We start from the raw sequence: 22,527 nt of genomic DNA on the forward strand, positions 1-22,527 counted from the left end.
TTTTTTAAAAATTTTATAAACCGCATTCAAGCAGGTGATAGGCCTGAAAGGGTCAGACAAGTCACCTTTTTTTGGTATCAGTACGGTTCGCCCTTCTACAAGCAAGTCCGGAATCGGATCGTCAGCTCTAATGTATGATGTAAATATGCGGGCCAGATGGAGGTGGGTAGAAGTAAACTTCTTCCACCAGAAGACATTAATGCCATCTGGTCCCGGGGCAGCCCAATTTTTGCTGCCATTTAGAGCTGAACGAACTTCATCCACACTGACTGCAGGGCTCTCTTCATCAGCATTCTGTCGACGGTATTCCCGACAGAATAATTTGAAGTCGTGCAAAGCTGGAGTGTTGGCGTTCACGTTTGGTTGATCTCCATACAACTCAGTCCAAAAAGCTTCCACCCGCTCAGGTGTTGGATAATTCCCGGTAACATCGGTCTTCGGTGTCAGAAACCGTGAAGGGCTGGATCGAAACAACGAGTTGTCGACCAACCGCTTCAGCCTTTTCTCTAATGACTTTTTAGCAGCCACTAAAGCCCGCAATTTATTAAGAGACTCTTCCTTGATGACATGAAGAGTACTCTTGTTCAGTGTGTGATGACGCCACCGAAGTTCAGCAGCAATGCGCCGAATTCGGGGCGTGTATGGTCTTTGAGTTGTGTCGAACTCAATCACACACTGAATGCGGGAGACCTGTTTCCGGGACATGTCAATTTTCAAGCCAAGTTGTGAGATGCGCTGTTTCAACCTTGCCTCGATCGAGAGATAATGTCTCTCTCTCGGAAAAGTCGAAACTGCTGCACCATACACAACTTGGCTCACAGTGAGCAGGGTGGAATCCTCCAGGATGTTTGCACGGAGATCTTCGTTTACCGCGTCAAGCTGTTGTAGGGAGTAAGTTATCTTTTTAGATATACTTACTTGCCGTCCTACAAAGGGATTGTTGTTGTCCAAGGAGGAACGGCGTCGCTCTTGGTGTAGTTGCGCCGGAAAGGAAAGTCTATTGGACTGCCTTCTGTCCGGCAGAAGCGATCTTCTATTTCGCCGAAGATGAGCGGCATAATTACGCAGGTGTTTGGGCGTAAAATGCGCTAGCTCCGGATGCATATCACTCCAAAGAGTGTGCATCCGGGCCATATAGCCGCTCACCCCCGGCTCGCTACGTTGGTAGCACACCAAGAGATCGACTCTCAGTTCCTCCGTCCACTTAAAGTAAGTCCTTAAGGCGCCAGGGTCGTCATCATTCATCGGGTCCGGCGTGCTCCTCCCACCTGATGAATGGTCCTCATCTGAAAAGGACCGGTTGTGGGGAGCACTTCTAAGTTGGTATCGTGTGGTAACTCAGGTATTTCCATGCAGTGGGTAGTTGGCCCACTGCACGGGCTACGTCGTTCGCCTACAGACCTGATGTTATGGTCTGCGTTTCCCGCGATGCGCCGCTTGGAGGCCACGTAGCAAGCATCGCTTATTATTATTATTATTATTATTATTATTATTATTATTATTATTAATATGTTTAATATTATTATTATTTCAAGCCTGGTTTGACCGTAATCGTGGTAAAATGGAACAAAACTCCACTAGTTACGTTGAAACCAGGCTTTAGTTTAAATGAGCTATCAATCCAGCGCCGTCTGTTTTGACTGTAAAATTGATATGGGAACAAACTACGGTTAAAATAGGACTCGAATTTCAACTCGGGAACCACGTCGATCGCCGCTTATCCAGTCAAAATCAGTTGATTCGTTCGAGAGATGTCATAAACAACAAATTTTGAAAAAAGTGTTTTTTTGACATAACACCGACATTTCTTTCCAGATCGTTTTTTGATGTCATGATACAACTATACGAACTCGAAAAATCACGTCGATCTTATCGAAGAATGTCAAAATCGGTGGATTGGTTCGTGAGTTATTGTTGTTGAACATATTAGGAAAATTTGCGTTTGAAAGTAAATCATTGGATTCGGAAAACTACGTCGCATGCTGCCAATCGCGTTAAAATCAGTTAATTTATTCAAAAGTAATTGCAGTTTGAAAATCTGAAGAATATTGTTTTATTAAACCTAAATCAGACTTTTGAGCTCAGAGAGCTCAAAATAACACATGAATTGTATTTTTGAGCTCAACGAGCTTAAAAACATTCTAATTTCAATTTCAAGGGCTTAGGTATGGTATTAGTGGGAGGTATCAGGAATAGCCTTCAGGGTCAACCGTTTTTCAAATTTTCGTTTGCTTCATTTAAGAGCGATGTTTCAAATGATTGGTCGTGATATGTTTTAAAATCAATACTTTTCAGCGATTTCATCAAATTTAATAATTTATTATCATTTTCTAGTCACTCTGTTTTTTATTCATAATTTTGACAGCTTCTTTCAAAAAATTTTATTATTAGTGAATCAAGGTTTTAGACATAATCAGATCTCATTTTAAAATTGATGAGGTATTCATGATGTTAAAGTTTGGAATCGAGGCATTTCATATTTTATTATCATCATAATGTGGTAATGTTTCAGTTTAGATAGTGGATAATACATTGAATGTATAAATAAATTGTATACCTTTTTTGTATGATTTATGTTGATTGATTTACAGGTAGCCGTAATTTGTCTGGATCTCGAAACAGTACCTCTAATAGCGATCTAGACTATGAATCACCTCGACCTAAAAAACAAGTTTCACACTCTTCTTACGGACGAACTGAGGATAATGATTATGACAATGAGGATACAGTTTATGATATATGGGGACAACGCACCAATCGCCTCAAATTGAGAAATGATTTTTCAAATGAAATTGCTTCAGCCACACAACGCTTTAAAGATCAAGCAGCTAATTTAAGTCAGAACACAGATCATAGTAATGAGCTGAAACATTCAGTCCAACAACAATTTCATAGTATTGAAGAGAAAGTCTTAAAAAACTTCAAATATACAAGAGATGATAATAATTTCATCCCATTTCAACGTTACTCTGATAATATGTCAGAATCTAAAAAAGAACATATTTCTCCTACAAAGTGGTCAAAATTGCTAACACCAGACTCTGATACATGCTCAAATGCAACTATTAGAGCACAAAAAACAAAGGCACGACTAGAAGATTTGGAAAATGAAATTGAAGAATTAGCCGAGCGACAAGCTCAGCGTGAACGTCGAGCAGTTGCTCTTAAAGCTTTTGTTAGTGAAAATACTTCTTCTAGTGGTCAATTTTTAGAACGAAATGAACAAAGCCATACTTTCAAATGTAGCGAAAAAAAAGGAAAAAATGTGAATTTCTGAATAACATGTTTTCAAGATTTAATTCATGAATTTCTTGACTGCAGACTTATTAAGTTATGTTATCCTTTTCCTTTCTTTTTATTTAATTTTTCTATTTCTTAGCCACATAAATCTTTCACTGATCGTACGGATCTTTCTATAATTGAAGAATTCCTTTTGTTGTTGTTGTTGTTGTTGTTGTTGTTGTTGTTGTTGTTGTTGTTGTTGTTGTTGTTGTTGTTGTTGTTGTTGTTGTTATTGTTGTTTTTGTTGTTGTTGTTGTTGTTGTTGTTGTTGTTGTTACTGTTATTATTGTTGTTGTTTTTGTTGTTGTCATTGTTGTATAAATTTCTATAATATGAAATAAATAAGCTATTTAGTGGATTTTTTTTCTTTCATTAAATACGTCCATACTTTAGTACGTGCATGCAATATTAGAACTCTCTGGGTGTATTGTGCAGACAATAAAATAATTTTTTTTGTCATAGTATCTTTGATGCAAGTTCATTATTTAACAATTCTAGGCTCTCGAAATTTAGATGGTCCAAATGTCGAAATTGAACGATTTTTCTTCGACGAGTATAATCCAAGAATTAGTTCTGAAGGTGATACGGATAATAATTTTGTCTCAATGCAACGACGACTTAAGGATCGAGCTGCTGAAAGTTTCGAGGAAGAACTTGCTGAACTGCGCCGAAAGCGACGAGATCTCGAAGTAATCTTTTTTTAATAAGATAAAGCTAATAAAACTTTGTTATCGACATTAACTTGCTCACTAAAGTCACTAAGTAAATTCGAGTTTGAGCCTCTAAAACCCGAACGAAGTATTTAAAGTTTTTAATGCAAATAAAAAGTTATTAATCTGCATGAAAAGTAATTTAAGAAACGTCATCAATTTTTATTTCCGGTAAAATTTTGTAGTCTTACGGCCAAACTTAAATTTCACAATTAATTTTAGCTCCAAAAATCTCGCAATATTATAAAAATAAATGATGCCACCAAATGAGAGTTTTTGATTAATTTTATTAAAACAGTTAATTTTTAGTTTATGTTAATAATAATAGTGTGATCGAATATTGATTGGAATAAAAGCAATCAAGTAGATAAGTAGCATATATGTACACGGAAAGAAAACTGTATGAAAAATTATGGTAAAAACATCGTAATTTTTAGTATAGAATATTGTAATGCCGGACCTAAACTCAAACATCGTAATTTTTACGATGCAGTATCGTAAATTTCTATCACTTAAATTAAAAAGAAGCTTAGGTTACCGAAAAAAATAATTCTGCATCACCGAGGAATTGAACCCGGAGACCTCTCCGCCACAAGTCCAAGGTTTATCCCCTAACGCTATCAGAGGCATATCTAAGTTTTGTGTTCAGTCACATAATAAGACCCTCCATACAGTAATTGGTCATCTTTTGGTGGTGGCGCCGCAAACTACTGGACTCTGTCTTTCTTTTATTAAAACATATAGTATGCGTCCTTATTCACTTGCTCTTACAGAAAAAAAATTTACTAAATAACATCGTAATTTTCAATAACGAAAGGTACAGAGACTTTTGGAAAAATTTCTCCCAGTATAGGATACAGTTGTCGTTTTGAACTCTTCGATATTGGCAAACCATCAATGTGTATACTAATCTGGATAATATCTGTAATCTGTTTTATATCGACAATTTTTAATGGATCAATTAATCCTTCTTTCAGTCCATAGTGGAAATATTCTCCTGGTGCAACCTCACGAATAGTAGTATCTGTAGGAGTATCAATTAAGGTACGACTGTCATTTGGAAGAGTTTTTAACTCTTCTATTGACTCCACATTTCTAATAATTTTTAGTAAAGCACTTGATCCAGCTTGAGTAATGTTAAATTCGCATTTCCATTGAGCTAATTGTTTGGTTAAAGGAATTGGTACTTCGATATCACAATTATTATTATTATTATTATAAGTGATAGAAGTTGTAGTAGTTGTTGCTGTTACTGTTGATGTCGTTTTTGTTGTTGTACAATGAGAATTATCATTATTATCTGTGTAAGTCTTTAAAGAGATATCGATTACGGTATTATCTAAATGAATCGACTGTAAACTGAAATCATCACTGTCATAATTATTGTCGTTGTTCATTACACTATTATTAATAACTGGATCATTATCAAACGAAGTATCAACCGATGCTTTTGCACGTGCAGTCTCCAAAATTGCCTGCTCACAGCGTTTTTTCAATCTTCGATTTTTCTGACTCTTAGACAGTTCACTGAATCTTTTTCTTTCAGACATCTTGAGAAAAAAATATTTTAAATTAAAAAAAAATCATAATTTATATTTATTTTTTGGATAAATGTATACGTTACCTTTAAAATCGAATGATTTCTCAAATTTATCACTGATAAAAACATGAAATATCATACACAGTCAAATATTAATTAGCTAAGAATATGCACTTACATTATTTTTAGAACTTTTAATTTACAAATTACGAAATCACTGGTTATAAATAATTAATTGATTTCACTAAATTAAAGTTTTGCAATTCGACGCTGAATGTAAACAGAAAACGTACCATACACTTATAGGTTATATTAAAACAGAGATAAAAAATAAAAATAAAATTTCTATCGTTGTGCGCATGCGCCAATACAATTCAATCCTACCTCAGCAAAAAGACCTCTGAAAGAGTTCATATTCATGACATCTTACGAAGTCAGAAAAAAGACCTCTTAAAAAGCTCAGATTATTGATGTCTTATGAGTTCAGTAAGTAAACTACTTGAAGAGCTCATATTTTAGAAGTCTTACAAAGTTTGTCAAAAGATTTCCTGTCGACTTCTTGATTAAGAGTTCTGATTGATGAATTCGTTAAGACATCATATTTAGACTTCTTATGGACGTCTTTGAAAAGACTTCTTCCAGAAGTCTTTCTGATTTGGATGCTGACTGGGATCTGACTCCAAGTAAAGGGTTCCCAATCCCGGATCGTCCATTGACTTCCTTCTTGATGGTCCTAAATCTCGATGACAGAATTTATTACACAGCACTACACTGACTCACTGTTGCCAAAAGCCTCACTGTCTCAAAGCGTCACTGGCTCAAAAGCTTGGCTTAAAAGCGTTACTTGTTCCAAGGCCTGGCTCAAAAAGCCTCGATGTTTCTTTTGCCGGCTCTTTTATAACCCTCAACTCCGAGTTCTCGAACTTTCCTATTGTCAACCCCGCTTCGTTTTCGGGGACAGCAGTGGGGACTTTCGACTTGCACGCCCGGTGACAAGTCTGAACTACTTGTCAAAATCGAACAGTAAGGGAAAACCCTTTATTTATCATGGCGTCAATAAGGTGGTCGATAACGACCATGGGAAGTTCAGTTTTCCCTGTTACAAGAGCGTATTATTAAAGACATACGCCCTTTTACCTTTCAAATTTTTTTTTTTTCAATTTTAAGTGTAGAATGCATCTACTACTTAATTGGCAATAAAAAAAAAATATGCGCCCTTTTTACCTTTAGGCACGCGATATACTCATGAATTTATGAACTCATATTTCTATGTTATTTTGTGTTGTCAAACAAAAATAAAGAGACATATTTTGTTATTTTAGTTGATAATGTGAATTACGATTTTTTTTTATTTTACGTAATTTATTTTATTATTTCCTAAAATACTGAATTTCTTAAATACTTTCCTGTACTTAAATAAAAACTAATTAGCAAAATTTAAGAGAAAAAAATCAGGAAAACCTACATATAATTGAGCACAATTTTTTTTTGCATATTGTGTCGATTCTACATTAGCCGAAGGAACTTCGTTCCTACCTGGTGTCCCACGACACCACATAATTTTTTTCTTCTTAGTCATGTTCTTGCATTCTTCATCAAAATTTAAATCATTGAAATATCAAACCAAGGCATCGCATTTCTCAAGAAGTCATTCAACAACTACTGAAGCAGACAGCCAACGTGTTTGTACAGGTCGTTAAATCTTATGATTTTTTAGATCTAAAATTAATTGAATCCCTTTGAATGCAAATTTTCGCTTGGAACTTAAAGAAAAATGGTTAGATGAGGCAATTTTTCACAGTCCGATGGTAATTTAGAGCACGCTTTACCAGCGCAAAGGTGTAACGAATGACATATACATTTCATAATGCAGATACCAGGACAACTTTGTTCGAAGCGTGTACGCCCAGAACTTTTGTCGCCCATCATTGTGTTGCATCCATCTGCTCCAAACCCGGTAATGTTTGAGAATGGTACGGAGTATTTATTAAACCGTTTTCTAATGCAATTAAAAACATGTTCTGCCGAAGCTTTAGTACAATTATCTTCATCATTAAAAATTTGATGTAGCTATCAAAAACGGCTAATACTTTTGCTGTGAACGGAGTCTTAAAATCTGACGATGATGCAAAGATTCTGAGTTCATGATATATCTGTAGATTGATCAATCATTACACCAAATAGCACATTTTTCAATTTTATTGCCTAAACTTCTTTTTCAGTCTTACCAATGACATTCAACACCACAGCGGCACATTTTGAAGATTTAAGACGCATGTTTTAAATAATTTTGGAATCCAAAAAGCAATCTTTTAATAGCGGAGTCGAACAATCCATTAATTAAAACGGAATGTTGTGTTCCGCTAAAAAACCGCAAAGTTTTATTTCTGCTTTTGTAGTATTTTGATCACTTGGTGATTCCAGATATTTTTGAGTGAAAGATTGAATTGATTTTTGGTGAGAAATGGAATTTATCGCTTCGAAGGGGAAGGGGTCTGGGCTGTCCGAATTACTTTTTCAGTTACCGAAAATTCCTACTGAGTAAAGATCCTCCCCTTCCCCCTTTTATCCTTTATTTCCCCCCGTTCCCAAAAATTTGTCTTTAATGACAAATTTAGCTATTATATATGGCATATACAGGGTGATTCAGAATGACCTTCACAGCGGAAAACTGTAGATAGAGGAGTCGATTCTAAGAATAAAGTTCCTTAGTCGCTTTTCGATATTCTCAATAGTTTTTGAGTTATTCAAAATATAAATTGACCAATCACCGACAAGCTTTAGAAATTAAAAAAAAATAAAAAAGAATAATAAATAAGTTAAGTAACACTGCCACAGCAGACTTCAAGTTAAATGATATTTAATTATTTAATTATTTCGCTAACCGCGAAACGGTTAGCGAGACGTCCAGCGAGATGTCCGGCGAGACGGTCAGCGAGATGTTCATCGAGACACTCAGCGAGACGACCAGCGAGATGTCCGGCGAGACGTCCAGCGAGATATCCAGCGAGACAGTCATCTCGCCGGACATCTCGCAGGCGGTCTCGCTGGACATCTCGCTAGCTGTTTTGCAGGATGTCTCGCTGACCGTCTCGCCGGACATCGCACTGGATGTCTCGCTGGACGTCTCGCAGGACGTCTCGCTGGACATTTCGCTGGACATCTCGCTAACCATCTCGCCGGACATCTCGCTGGCCGTCTCGCTGAGAATCTCGCAAATATGCTATGACGTACATCAAGCGCTTAGCGAAATCCTGAGCGAGACCGAGCAAGCAAAACCAAAGATTTTTCAACAATTATTTTATGTATTGTCTATATCTATATTTTTGTCTGTTTGAAATTGCTATTATTTCAGTAAGACAATTTTATTAGTTTAAATTTTTTTCTTTATTCTTGGTTGAAGTTTATATATTTAAAAATACGTAATTTATTTAGTCAATTCTCCGGAAGTTATGTTTTTTAATAATTGCATTATCTTAAGTCAATAATGTTTTCTGTGAAAAGGAAAAGATAAAAAAAATATACAAATACGTTCTAGGTTGTAATTGCACGTTTTGTTTTTTTTCTGTGAGAAATCGAACTTTTCAAATTAAATAAATATCATTTAACATGAAGTCTGCTGTGGCAGTGTTACTTAACTTATTTATTATTCTTTTTTATTTTTTTTTAATTTCTAAAGCTTGTCTGTGATTGGTCAATTTATATTTTGAATAACTCAAAAACTATTGAGAATATCGAAAAGCGACTAAGGAACTTTATTCTTAGAATCGACTCCTCTATCTACAGTTTCCCGCTGTGAAGGTCATTCTGAATCACCCTGTATATATTATGCCATTTTAGTTGTATGGCTTTTAAAGATGTATGGCTTTTGCATTTAGCATGGTTTTTGATAACCATTAATTCCGCAGTAAATACAGTATTACACACACTGCATTTGACTTTGTACTTATCTGAAGTATCTGGCATGAACTAATTATTCAAATTGGAGTTTTTCAACCACTCTTTTAGAAGTTTTTGTTTCATTTGTGCACTAAGTCTCGGTTTATGAGCTTTTAAATTTTTAGGAGGAGTATTTTCATCTGATTTTATATCACTTATTTTGCACCAAGACTTGATAACTTGGAAAAAGTTTTGTATGATTTCCGGATGTCAATATTAGTTAAGGGGCACACCTAGTGTAACGGCCTAAAAAAAACGTGATTTTTGGGAATTTTTATTAAAAAAAATACTTTATCAATTATTTTAAAATTTTAAGAATATATTTATACATGTTTTAAGAATACATAATGAAATTTTTGTAGAAAAAAATTAAATATTTTTTAAGTTATCGTCGATCTCTAACGGCGCGAAAAAAAAAAGGTCCTTCACTGCTGCAGTGATTCCGGCCTTCTCCGTGGATGAAATCTAAAAAAAAAATATCTCGTTAAACTAGATAATATTGTCTGTACAATGACCTACGATAAAAAAAAAAATCAAAAATTGACAATATGGCGGCGTTTTAAAAAAAATAGTCGAATTTTACCTAAAATTTTGGTCGTTTGTGGCCTGCGAAAATTCGATTTTTGATCAGATCAAAAAATCGATAGGTCATTGTACGAAGAATTATATATAGAACATGTAAAAAAAATTCGATAGTGATCGGATCATTTGTTTTTGAGTAATCACTGCAGCAAATTCGGAAAATGCTGTTTCGAGAAAAACGCGTTTAAAGATAAAATGATCGTTTCCACTGTTATAAGTGGTTTAAAATCATATTTACAGCTAATCTGCTATTCCAGGGCCATATAATACACCTTCCTCTTCTTCGAAAAGGGCTTGTTCAGCTGAAGAAGCTTTTCTTCGAGATGATCGACCTTCTTTTGAAGAAGCCCTTTGGCGATAATCAGCGATTCGTATTCTCGTGTCGTCCTTAAGAGCCGCAAAATCTCTTGCTGCAGGTCCAACTATCACTCCCATTACATTGAATATCTTCAAAATTGACGAATAACCGTCATTAAATATTGCAGTTGCAAAATTATTTGACAATTCAATAGTTTTGAAGCCATTATGAAGATGCTTGGGTGAAAAGTGCCAAAGTAAACCGTTGTAGCTTTCATTGTTGTTTTGAGTATTGTTACCTTTACATCTATCAAGCAATTCATATCGAGATAAGTCTTCATAAATCGGTTTTATAGCTTCTTGTACTTCTGGATCCAGTGGGAAGTAATCGTGTTTAAATGTACTAGTGATTCCTTCAGCTTCCGCGCGGCGATAAGCGCACCAACTTTCAGCGCCTTCTGGACAATTTTTATGATTTGGGTTTTTGTCAGTTGAACAGAAATGATAAAATGTTGCCCAGATTGCTTTATACATTTCATCTACATTATCTTGATTCCTCATAATTGCTAAACCATAATATTTTTGGAGTTTATTTATAAAATTTACAGTTAACTTTTGTGATGTTTTACTTTTTCCTCCTAATTTCTTATTAATGTTCTTTACACTTCGGCAACGTGTTCCCATTCTTTTTTTACATGTAGATAGCATTCCAATTTAGCAACAGGAATATCATAAGGATTCAAATCTATAAGTCCTTTGTGGGTAGCGCTATCACCATCACCAATATAGCGGGTATATTTTACACCATATTTACTAATGGAACGACCAAACATGTCTTTTACACTATCCACTTCCATTTTTGAGGCAGATCCTTTATGATTGGCATCACATTCTTCATCGTGTAATGATAGCCATTACTCATAATCTTCAGGTTCGCTATCTTTTTTTTCTTCCAAAAACACAACTCTGACAATATGTAGATTTTACGCATGAATCAAGAATTTTCTTGCTGTATTTTCCTGCCAGCGTAACTACTCCAAAACGGGAAGTATGGCCACGTTCTTTCCAGGTACCATCGCCGCTAACAGTCAAATTTGTCTCCGAATTTTCTTTCTTTAATGTAAGCTCTTTTTCTTCATTTATAGCTTGCTGCATACTGAGCTTACAAACAGTTTCGGCTGCAATCTGTAAATTCGTAAAACATCCCGCAAAAGTTTGGTCGTAAAATTTGCATGCTAAATCCATTAATCCACAGAAAAGATTTATCCCATTTATTCCGATGCCCAATAGACGCATCACAGCAACAATACGTTTATTTATTTCAAATGCGTTATTAATCATTGGTCCAGAATTAATATACGAATTGCCACATTCACAAATAATAGCAATTTTGAACCCTAGGCCTCTTGAACTTGCTTGATTGAAAGTAACTTTTTTTGACAGGTTTTACACACCACTAAATTACTAATTGCACTAAAAACTGATAAAAATTGCAAAATACAATATCCATGAGATGGGTCAATCACAACATTATTGTCATTATTTTGTAATAACTTTTCTGCGGACGTACTGGTATTCGCAGTAGATTGCTCAAATGTAAATCTATTTCCGGTAAACTTGAGTTTTTTCGCAATTGATCGATGCTTAGGAACATTGTGAGTTCCTTTTATTTGAATATGAAGATTGATCACTCATTTTCAAGAAAATAGCACGTGTAAAATTATGATGCGCTCGATACAACGATCACAATGAGACTAAATGTGTCTGGCTCCGAAAATAATTTACGTGGCAGTAAACGAAAAATTTCTAGAAATTTGTAGAAATTATTATAATGATATATTTTTGTATACCTGAGAGCCAACAATAGAAACTGGAATCGTGTTATAGGGGCTAGAAGAGACAGTAGACTCTGAACAATACTTCAGGTACGTCTCGCAGCTAATGACACTCTAGCTGCCGAGCGGCTGCTCTTTAAAATGTTATAACTCAAAAACTATTTGATATATCGATTTGAAATTTTAATATGTTATTTTTAAAGGTGTAATCTACCGAAATATGAAAAAAAAAAATCGACTTTTTCGAAATTTCACACTAGGTGTGCCCCTTAAGCGCTCATCATTCCAATGTACTTCTCCATATGATATTTCAGATGATACAGTCGAGTTGATGCTGGTATTTGGACTTTGGTCTTCAGATTCGATTTTATTTGGTGGTAAAGGAATAATTATACCACCTGAATGAATAAATAAATTTGTAATTGAAAGGTCAATATTACATGTAACTGTTCAAAAATATCCAATTTTTCTATTAATCCGTTAGTCGTTACCTGGATAAATAACAAATAAATATTTTCCTGATGAACTTTTTATAATTTCTCCGGATTCATTTCTAATATGAGTCAGAGTTTTTTCTTCGCGGGCTTCTTTTTAGTAGATTCCATAGAAATCTTACTGTTGCATTGGTCGTCATGACAGAACTTTTGAAAAATTTTGCTATATTTCGACTATACTCGTCGATCTGAGTCGGAAAATGCATATGATTCAAAAGTTTATGTATGTATGTCTATATATATATGAACATATATTGTGACATGGGAAATTTTTCCCATTAAATTTCATTATAGAGATTATTTTTTTTTAAGCATTAATTAGTCTATAGTGTTGGCCAGGCTGACGGAATGCTGAGATTCGACGCGCCTGTGTCGCCCTAAGTGGATTCCGGTCAGATTGCGAAGCTCGAGGTAAATAAAATAAGCCGAACCGCGCCAAATAATCAAATTTAGTATGGATTGATACGTTCGAAAAATTTACTATGTAAACTAAGAATGTGTGTGAGAGAGAGAGCGAATGACAAAATCAATGACCAGGGAGACATCTGGGAGTGACAACGAGCAACGAGGAAAACCCGGAATCTGAATCTACGAATCACCGTACCATGAAGCAACGGGAGCATACCAGGGCTCCACCTGAACGCCGAATGGAGTACTAAATTGCGAATCGACCAACCATCGACTATGGAAATTTATCCAACAACGGCTGATTGGACGCGCAGCTTTGTAGCTGCGCTAGCGAAAACACCACATGTTGCTGGAAAACGAAAAAGCCAGCAATTCTGAGCCGGACACCGAAAAAGCCACTGTTGAACCGCTGATAATTTTTTGTTGTTACGCTACGAAATAAAGTTAAAACGAATATTAATTATTATTACGAAAATTCAGTCGCTTACGTGGTGAATTTACTTATTTTGTTGAGTAATTGTTATTTTGAGTGTCGATCCAGTCGACGCTAGAGTTTCTCTCATGAATTGCTGTAATTGCTGTAATTGTCAACTGCCAGACAGTCAAGAATTCAAAAAAAAAAAAAAAAAAAAAAATTTGGTCATTCCGACAACGAAAGTTCCGTGACGCCATCGCCGAGAGCCTCTGCCGCCGTCAGCATCGCCGACAACTGCTATCAGGAATTTCAAACCACCCTGGAGAGTCGACTGAACGGGGTAAGTGCGGTCGCAATTTGTTAACATTCCTGGGTGACTTCACCGCGGTCCGCGATTAAGTCGAGATCGAATAGGCCTATTACTCGTCCGAGTTATAACTTATAACTAATTATTGAATTTTTTTTTAATATCGAAAGATCAAATAATTACGAATTTCGTAATTAAGTCAGAAAGTAAAATCGTACCGAAATTCAGCAATTGCGTTGTTGAATTTCGGCTTCGGGGTGACGTCAGCCAGGTATCCGGTGCCAAAAATATATTAATCCATTGTAAAGGAATGTTGTGTACAGTGTCAACTTATTTGGTAAAAGTTTGAGCTTGCCTGCCGCAAAAATTGGCTCGACTCAAGGGCCATCTACGAGTGCAAATAGAAACGCTACCTCGAGCTTTGTCCCTGATAGCCACCTTATCTATAACTTACTGTCAATCTACGTCCGCAATTTGAAGCAAACTTGACGGAAAGAGTTGGCAAAGCGAGCGATTACCTATTAGTTACCTATAACTTACTCTGCAAATAGACGTCAAAACTTGCTGTACAAGTATTTCCTTCAAATTGTAGTAAAGTTGAAAAGAAATTTAACTACAAGTTTGATTGTTAACTTGTATTCAAGTTGCGGTCGTAGATTTCCGTCAATTTGCTTACAACTGTTGTTGAGAGAAGAATTACCGCCAACTTGATGTATAAATTAACCGTAACTGCTGGAAGTCAACACTTACTGAGAAAGCGCTGGCTATCAGGGGTCCCGCGTATTGCCCGACGGGTAACAACAGTTACCGATGGTTCACTTATCCGCCGCAGAGGATAACTGATCGATCCATTGTGCCATCGATAACCAAAATACGACAAATCGATGCTATTGATAAATGCGAAATTGGTTGTTAGGAAAGAAATACGAAACAGTATATTTTTTTTGTTGTTGATTTTTTTTTAAATTTAAAAATTTGTTATTACGAAAGAAAGGCTACGACAATTATATTTTTGTATTTTTTTTGAAAACTCAAATTTATTTGTTACGAAGAAAGTGGCGATAATTAATTATATTGATGAAGTCGAAATTTTTGTTGTTAGGAAAATAAACGCGAACTAGAACATTTTTTTTTTCCTTCTCTTTGTTAATTTTTTTTTTGAATTGGTTAATACGAAGCGGCGACATTTAATTTGTTTTGTTGAGAAATTTGAAATTTGTTGTTACGATACGATAAGCGAAATGATTATTTTTTTTTTGCTTTTTTTTTGTTGTTAGTTTTTTTTTATTTGTTGTTGGCGATAATAACGCGAATGCAATTAATTTCCTTAATTCGAAATTTTGTTTGTTAAACGAACCAAGAATAACTCATTATTTGTAATTTCGATCATATTCAGATTCTTTTTTTTAATTGAATAGTCCCTGCGCACTACTTGTTTCTTTGAGCTGTCTCTATTTTTCTATTCTCTGGTGGTAAAAATATTCCGCCTCGATTTCTACACTCGCTCTAAAAAATTTAGGATCTCTTCGACGTTGACCTGCCGCCCGACGACGATCAATTGCTGAATTCGAACCGCGGAACGTAAAGTTCCTGGCACCCAACAAGCTACGAACCAGGTAAGCCAACATTTAGGTGGAACTCCCCGGCGCTGTCGACGCCAGCACCGTGAAGAAAAACCCATCATAATATATATATATATATATATATATATATATATATATATATATATATATATACATACATAAATAAGCTTTTGAACTAATGGCATTTTCTGAACCAGCTTGACAAACTGAGTCAGGAAATAGCAAAATTTTTCAAAAGTTCTGTCATGAGGACCAACGCAATAGTAAGATTTCTATGAAACCTACTAAAAAGCTTCATTGCTTCGCTCCACTTTGGTCGAGCGAAATAAAAATAATTACCTGAGTAGAAGAATTTTCGCGAGGTATTTCGTCGGACTGTTCGGTCACAATAATTCTTCTAAAATTTGTTGGTGCGTTGTTTTCTTCCTCTGCTCTTTCCACTCTCACTACACCGACACCTCCATCTTGGGGATTCACTTACTAGCCTCGAACTATGCCTACGAGGGCTTAAGACCACAGCGCTCTGTGATCCGTCGATAATTAAATGAGTGCGGATAAAAGGGCTTTTAACGGGTAACGATCACTCCGTTACCCTCCCCCCGCCAGACGTTCACCAGGGTGCTGTGAATCTAGACCTCGTATCTCTCAGGTTGTTTGTGTTGAAACACTCTTTTTCAATATAGTAGAATCCAAATGATCTTCTTCTAGTTAGACTGCGTCGGAATGCTGAGAGCAAAGGGCAGCCTTGTACTCACCTAATGGGTTAAAGTCACCGATTGATGTTACTACTATATGAGGAACTGCCTGTAATCCTAAGTTCCGATTTAGGCCTGGTTCTCGGGATTACGACCTAAATATTCCGTTTACGGTTCAATCGCTGATACTGTTTCATCTCCTAATGTTTTGAAAGGGTTCAACAAGATCTGTCGTTTTTTCAAGTTTTAACTCCCTGTTTGCCTGGAGAGCTAGCGACCTGTTTAAAGCTTCGCTTGCCTGCTTAACGCGGCTACTGGCCATGGACAAGGTCGTATAATGACAACTTAAATGAAACGTGAAATAACCACTGATCTTGACCTTCATTGACCTAAGCTTGCAGTTCGGCTTCAAAGTTTGATTTATTCATTATTATTTTGTAACAGGGAAAACTGAACTTCCCATGGGCGTTATCGACCACCTTATTGACGCCACGATAAATAAGGGTTTTCCCTTACCGTTCGATTTTTGACAAGTAGTTCAGACTTGTCATCGGGCGTGCAAGTCGAAAGTCCCCACTGCTGTCCCCAAAAACGAAGCGGGGCTGACAATAGGAAAGTTTGAGAACTCGGAGTTGAGGGTTATAAAAGAACCGGCAAAAGAAACATCGAGGCTTTTTTGAGCCAGGCTTTCTTTGAGCCAGTGACGCTTTGAGACAGTGAGGCTTTTGACAAAATAGTGAGTCAGTGTATTCGTCAAGGTCATTTATTTCGTTTGTTACAAGTCCTTTAGTATGAGAAATTAATTAATTAAAAGTACATCGATAAAATTTGAAATAGTAGAAGCATTTGTGTAATTTAGATAGTCAAGGTCACTTTGGAATATATGTAGTTGAATATTTAATAAGGCTTGTTAAATTTGTAGAATTTGAATTTTGGAATTTTGTAAAATTAATTCTAGGCCGTTGGGCTGAATTTCATTAATTTAGTGAATTTCGTAAATTAATTTATTGCAAAAATTGTTTAATGAATTTAATTGAATAGTGAGTCAATAGAATAAATTAAATTGGTAATTGAATTTAGTTGATAAATTTTGTAAGGAATTAAATTAGTAAATTTGATAATTTGTGTTAAAGAAATGTTAAGCGTAAAATTCAAGGAATTTAGATAATTAGTAATTCGGAAAAATTGAATATTAAGTTAGCGTCCGGTGGACGATCGGTTGTATGGAAGTTAGGGAGTTATTTAGAAACGTTGTATACACGCCCGAGTCGGGGTACAATGGATTAAATTAGAAAACCGCTGCGTAGACGCCCGAGTCGGGGGCGCAGTCGGGAATAGGTTTTAACTGGTATTCCGTCATGTTGACGAGGTAATAAATTGGTATTTTATGGTATTCCGTCAGGTTGATGAGGAAATGTTGATATTTTAAGGTATTCCGTCAGAGTGACGAGGTTTAGAAAATTGGATATTTAGTTGTAAGAATAATTGGCAAGGGCCAGTGTAGGTGAGAGATTCTCACAATTAAGTTAGTTATAAGTAAATTGTTAAGTTTTGTAATTTGGTTAAATAAATCAATTTAATTTGTTATAATTTTTCTCAGTTTTATTTACAGCCCTCTCGGACTTCTCACGACCCTGTCTTTCCCCTCTCATGCTTCCCCGGTTTCTGGGACACCGTGTCTAAAATCCCAGTGGCGCCCTTTCTAAAGAGGAAAGGGGTGGCTAACTGGACCTGGGCAAAACACCCTGGTTACAATTTCATTAAAGTATGCCTGAAAATGCGCGAGCATCCCAGAGGCGAATTTCACTCTCTTTACACGCTAGTGAACACTGCACAATTGACATAGTGCTATCACAATTTATGGCGTTTCCCTAAAAGTTTCACATAACTGTAATTTAAATCATAACTGTCATCTACCGCAATAAATCGTCAATGCGATGTGCCAGGGTTAACTTTTATCAGACGTATAAGCTAGTGTAAAATAAGCTAAACTTAATACACATTAATTATTTTAACGGTACCGGATCTGGATGTTGAAAATAAATTAAACACTTAATTCGTGGTTTGCCGTTTGATATGTAAAATATCACAGTTAATTATCATTATTTTAACATTTTAACTTAGTTATTAGTATTATTTTTACTATTAACAAAGTAAATTATGATTTATTTTAACTATTTCAAACAAGAGCACTAGTAGAGGCAGGCAATAGCCTAGTCGGCTCGGTGCCCGCTTTTCGAAAGAGTGGGACCCGGGTTCGAACCCGATACGCATCAATATTTTTCAGTGATTATAATTAAAAAAATATGTGCGTTACATTGCCATCCTCTGGAGGTGGCAGAGATAGCCGAGCGGCACACGTCTGACTTGGGCGATCACTCAGTTAAGCTGCAACTTAATTGGGTGACCACTCTAGTCAGCGTTGGCTAGCACGAGAGATCTCTGCACACTAGGAAAAGAACCTAATGCTCCAGTGGTCGATAAAGAAGAATTCATTATCAATCACTGTAGACTTAGCCCAGCTCCGACTGTACTATCATGGATTTTCTCTGTGGTTTCCCCATGGTTCTATTCCAACAGCCTGAGAAGGTGAGGGTGAGGGTGAATACGGTACAGAAAGCACAAGTCGGGCCACAGCCGCAAAATATAAAGAGCAGTAACCAAGCAAAATCATTAATGTTGAGAAAGGCTTGGGGTGTAAAGGGGCATCAAAAGCCTATACACTAGAAACAAATATAAAAAATAAAAAAATAAAAAAAAACAAGAGCACTAGTAAATTATTAAGTAGTTGTATTATAAATTGATGATTAATTATAAACGGCGTGATACCATCCATAAGACTTAATAGAATATAATTTATGAGCGTGGAGATTAAATTTAATTACACAAAATTGTAAATTATCATTCATAATTATACAAAGTACATGATGTTAATTAATTAAGGTTATTTACAGTAGAATTATTGAGATGACGCGACAATAACTTCCAAACGATGAGCTGAATGATGATCCGAGATACGAGTGTGAAAGCTAACTGAACATTTGCAGTCACAAATAATAATACGAGTGCTAGAGCTTAGTTGCATACCTGATTGGATAAATGACATTATTCAAGCCAGGTAGCATTAAATAGTAAAATAATATTGAAAAGTTAAATGATGAAGGAAATTGATCATTGGAATGTTAAGTACAAAATTATGATAATTTGTAACTGCAGAGGTTAAGTATAGTAAAGTTTAATCCGTGTGGACAACAGACTTGGCATGGTGAATCCAGCACGAGGTTGAATTAAATTGATAACAGAAATCGAGATGAGTGTTAAAGAAATATAATAAATGATAATTATAATAAAGTGTATGAGTTGCTAATTGTGCTATAACACCCTGGATTGACTGCTCAGCATTGATGAATTGCAGAGATTGCACTTTGACAATTTGATAGCGTTGAATTAATTTAACTGACCACGTGTAGCTGACCACCACGTGTAGAGTAATTGTGGTGGTTATCGCGAAGCCGGCTACTAACTTCGGGAGTCTGACTATCAGAGTGTGCGTCGATATGTACGCAACAGCTAGCATGTAGATTACTGTATTAATTAGCTTAATAGGTCTTAAAAGTGCTGTAACGGGTTACGCTTTCACGTTTTTAAAATTTTTGACCAAATCCTCGACTCGAAATTTGCTGGCCGGAGTCCAGGGTTATGAACAGGGATTTATATCAAAAAAATAATTAAATATAAAAAAAAAAAAACGAAACACTTCATTTCAATTATTATATTCAAGAAAGAAAATCTGTTTATTGACCTAAATCATGTTAAATCAACATTATAAACAATATAAACATATTAAACAATATAAGCAATGTAAACTAAATACAATAGAACATTATTTTTCTAAACATACACGACGGTATTCCCGATGCGAAACTCAAAAACCCGGTCTATAAACACCCTAGTTCCTACATAATACTCCCCCCCCCTAGGGTGATTAGCCGTCTGCCCTGAGGGCCCTAAACTATACCCTGAGAATGAGTTGAGAGTATCCTCCTCGCCCTCACCTACACGGCTTTTGAATTACCTACCGTACCTCAGCGGAGGGCCTCGGCACGGGGACTCGCAACTTTCATCCGATCGGTCTACGATACTCTTCTGGGTCTTGGTCAGACTCCAGGTAGAGTATCATCCTCTAGAATTACTTGGTGAAGAGTATTCAGCCAAGTAATTCTCCCAAGAAAGAATTGCTTGATAAAAATTATTTTCAAAACCGAACTTAACATATTTTTGAACTATCTTTACGAACGAGCAACCTTCGCCCTCTGTCATGGCTCGCGCAAGCTTATTGATCGTCAAAAATTTATAAGTTTTTCTTTTCCATGCAATAATTTAGTCGAAACACTCATAATTCTTTTCTATTTTAATCTTTATTCCTTCATTATCTATCCATACCGTCGCTCAAATTCTACGTATTTATTCTTTAAAATAATTCCTTACCAAATAATTTCTTTTCCATACTAAATTTCACTCCGGACTCAGAAAAATTTCCATTCTTTTAATTTTTTTTATGATTATTTTCTTTTGCTCGATAAACTTGCTTGGCTTCAAAATAATTTCTCACTCTTATAGAAATTCTAAATTAATCAAACTTTCAATAACAATAATCTAATAATATTATCCAAATAATACAATAGTGAAAATTAATAATTAATCGTCATAATAATCATAATAATTATTTCTATTAAATTTTAAGTGATTAATAAAAATAGCAATAACTTCTAATACTCTAATTAAACAACCCATGTCACAGTGCTTTCGTTATAGTACATAAAGAATAAATATTTATAACATTTTTCAGGACCGTTTATTTGACATGATTGACGTTGATGCGGAGATTAAACAAGCTGAAAATACTTTACAGAATGCGAATTCAATTTTCCAAAAACATGCTACTAAATTCAATAATAAAGAAGAGTCAGAAACAGAACCTGGAAATTTAATCGAGAGGTTAGAAAAAGTCAGAAAACTGAAAGAAATGCCAGCAACATTAGAATCTTCAAATGAAATCTTCATGCGAAAAAAAAATCCACTCTTTAAATGGTCTAAATTTGCAGAGCTAAAAAGTATTTCACCTGAATATATGAATAATATGAGTAGACTAAATGTGGCGGAAGAAGCTTCAAATCTTAAAAAATCAGAAGGAACCACCTCAGAAAAACGTCGAACCAAAAAACAATCTGTACATAGGCGCCGAAAACAACAAAATAATTGAGTTTTTTTAAAAAACTTTATATTAAGTTTTTTCGATTATAATAAATATGTAATTAAGCAACTGAACGAAAATTTTATTTATAATTTTTCTTGTATCCATTCTAACAAAATTTTCCTTACAATTAATCATACAGTTCAATAGAATAAATATCTCAGAAGGTAAGTTATAACAATCAACTATCCACAGATTCGGTATAATCTGGCGCCAAGTTCCGTTCAAAAATTCCGTTGTAAACGGAGCGCCAGACTACCGACTGTGTTTACTGTAAGCATCACGTTTTTTAGAGGTTGCAAATTTATTTTTAATTCTACGGTCCTTTTTTTCCTTAAATTAGTATTATAACGGTAGTCATACCTTATTTTCCTGATATTAATTGATTATATGCAATTATAACAATTAATCTGCTTAATATTATTAAATTTAATCAGCACAAACTATAGCAACGCAAAAATTTCGATCCTGACTTTTTTTCAATGGGCAAAGTGATCTGCCACAGACTAAAGAATTCGAGAATGCATAGTAATCCTTCGATAGATGGGAAACTACAGTTAAAAAAAGATATTTCGCAGCTTGGATCTACACTCGCCAGGATGCGCTGGAATTCTTTCTACATATACTGTAGCTTCAAGTAAACTCCACTCTTGAAGGGACTCACACACATATGTTCTAATGAACTACGGTGATTTGCTTACAATTACCTTCTTATTTAATTGCTTTGATTTACTTTAAACTTTTATAGAGAAAGTATTAATAAATTCAAATTGAATGTGCCTAAAGGTACGGCAAATGAACGATACGGCTCCGGATGTGTACGGAGCAATATAAATTCCTGGGAAATTCAAATTTTACTCGAAAAACTTCGCATGTATACGGAGCCGTATAATAATAATAATAGTAACGATAATACTGAAAATAATAATAATGGTAATACTAAATTAATGACAAAAATAATAGGAATAAAAATATTTTTCTCTATTCTTATGATGATTATTATTAAATCATTAATCATTGAATTATTAAATTCAAATTTACAATTTTCTTAATTATAAAAAATTTCAAAGTTACTTAATTTTCTTTTAAAATTTATCTGAAATGGAAAGCTTCTAATTGATAATTTAGTTCATCAATATAAACTATTCTTTATTTCATACTTATATTTTTTCGTGAAATAAGTTTA

The 22,527-nt window shown here is 35.1% G+C and overlaps 3 protein-coding genes across 7 annotated transcripts in view; 1 reads left to right on the forward strand and 2 right to left on the reverse strand.

Annotated features, from left to right (window-relative positions):
* LOC141528128 (uncharacterized) overlaps nt 1–21,409 on the forward strand; it is a 35,912-nt gene extending 14,503 nt beyond the window's left edge. Inside the window, exons 4-6 of one of the 4 annotated variants that reach the window (XM_074244021.1) lie at nt 3,781–3,971; nt 20,937–21,085; nt 21,193–21,229. In XM_074244021.1, coding sequence (XP_074100122.1) covers nt 3,781–3,971; nt 20,937–21,085; nt 21,193–21,214 — 362 coding nt within the window. In that variant the 3' untranslated portion in view covers nt 21,215–21,229. Of the gene's footprint in view, nt 1–2,591; nt 3,308–3,780; nt 3,972–20,936 lie in introns of those variants that run through there. The other 3 variants (XM_074244019.1, XM_074244018.1, XM_074244022.1) reach the window with 3 other exon arrangements.
* LOC141528109 (uncharacterized) lies at nt 4,778–8,236 on the reverse strand. Its single transcript, XM_074243979.1, has 2 exons — nt 5,617–8,236; nt 4,778–5,542 (listed from the first exon to the last, which is right to left on the reverse strand). Exons 1-2 carry the CDS (start codon nt 5,659–5,661, stop codon nt 4,778–4,780), a joined length of 810 nt encoding a protein of 269 aa, XP_074100080.1. The 5' UTR covers nt 5,662–8,236.
* On the reverse strand, nt 9,261–11,036 carry LOC141528129 (uncharacterized). 2 transcript variants are annotated; one of them, XM_074244023.1, is made up of 2 exons: nt 10,292–11,036; nt 9,261–9,936 (listed from the first exon to the last, which is right to left on the reverse strand). In XM_074244023.1, the coding sequence occupies exon 1, from the start codon at nt 11,032–11,034 to the stop codon at nt 10,294–10,296; it is 741 nt and encodes a 246-aa protein (XP_074100124.1). In that variant the 5' UTR covers nt 11,035–11,036; the 3' UTR covers nt 9,261–9,936; nt 10,292–10,293. The 2 variants fall into 2 exon arrangements, 1 of the variants encoding a protein (XP_074100124.1); XR_012479317.1 differs by having other exon boundaries at nt 9,672–9,936; nt 10,055–11,036.
* Nucleotides 21,410–22,527: the final 1,118 nt, after the last annotated feature.

The sequence above is a fragment of the Cotesia typhae genome, unplaced genomic scaffold (assembly GCF_013202065.1).
Source record: "Cotesia typhae breed Kobodo isofemale line unplaced genomic scaffold, CoteBio_Ctyphae contig_42, whole genome shotgun sequence".
Lineage (NCBI taxonomy): Eukaryota > Metazoa > Arthropoda > Insecta > Hymenoptera > Braconidae > Cotesia > Cotesia typhae.

Coding starts and splice junctions, on each gene's coding strand:
- LOC141528109 (XM_074243979.1), bottom strand. CDS start 5,661: ATGTTTTTATCAGTGATAAATTTGAGAAATCATTCGATTTTAAAG. Junction 5,543..5,616: donor GAAATCATTCGATTTTAAAG/GTAACGTATACA, acceptor TTTTTTCTCAAG/ATGTCTGAAAGAAAAAGATT.
- LOC141528129 (XM_074244023.1), bottom strand. CDS start 11,034: ATGGGAACACGTTGCCGAAGTGTAAAGAACATTAATAAGAAATTAGGA.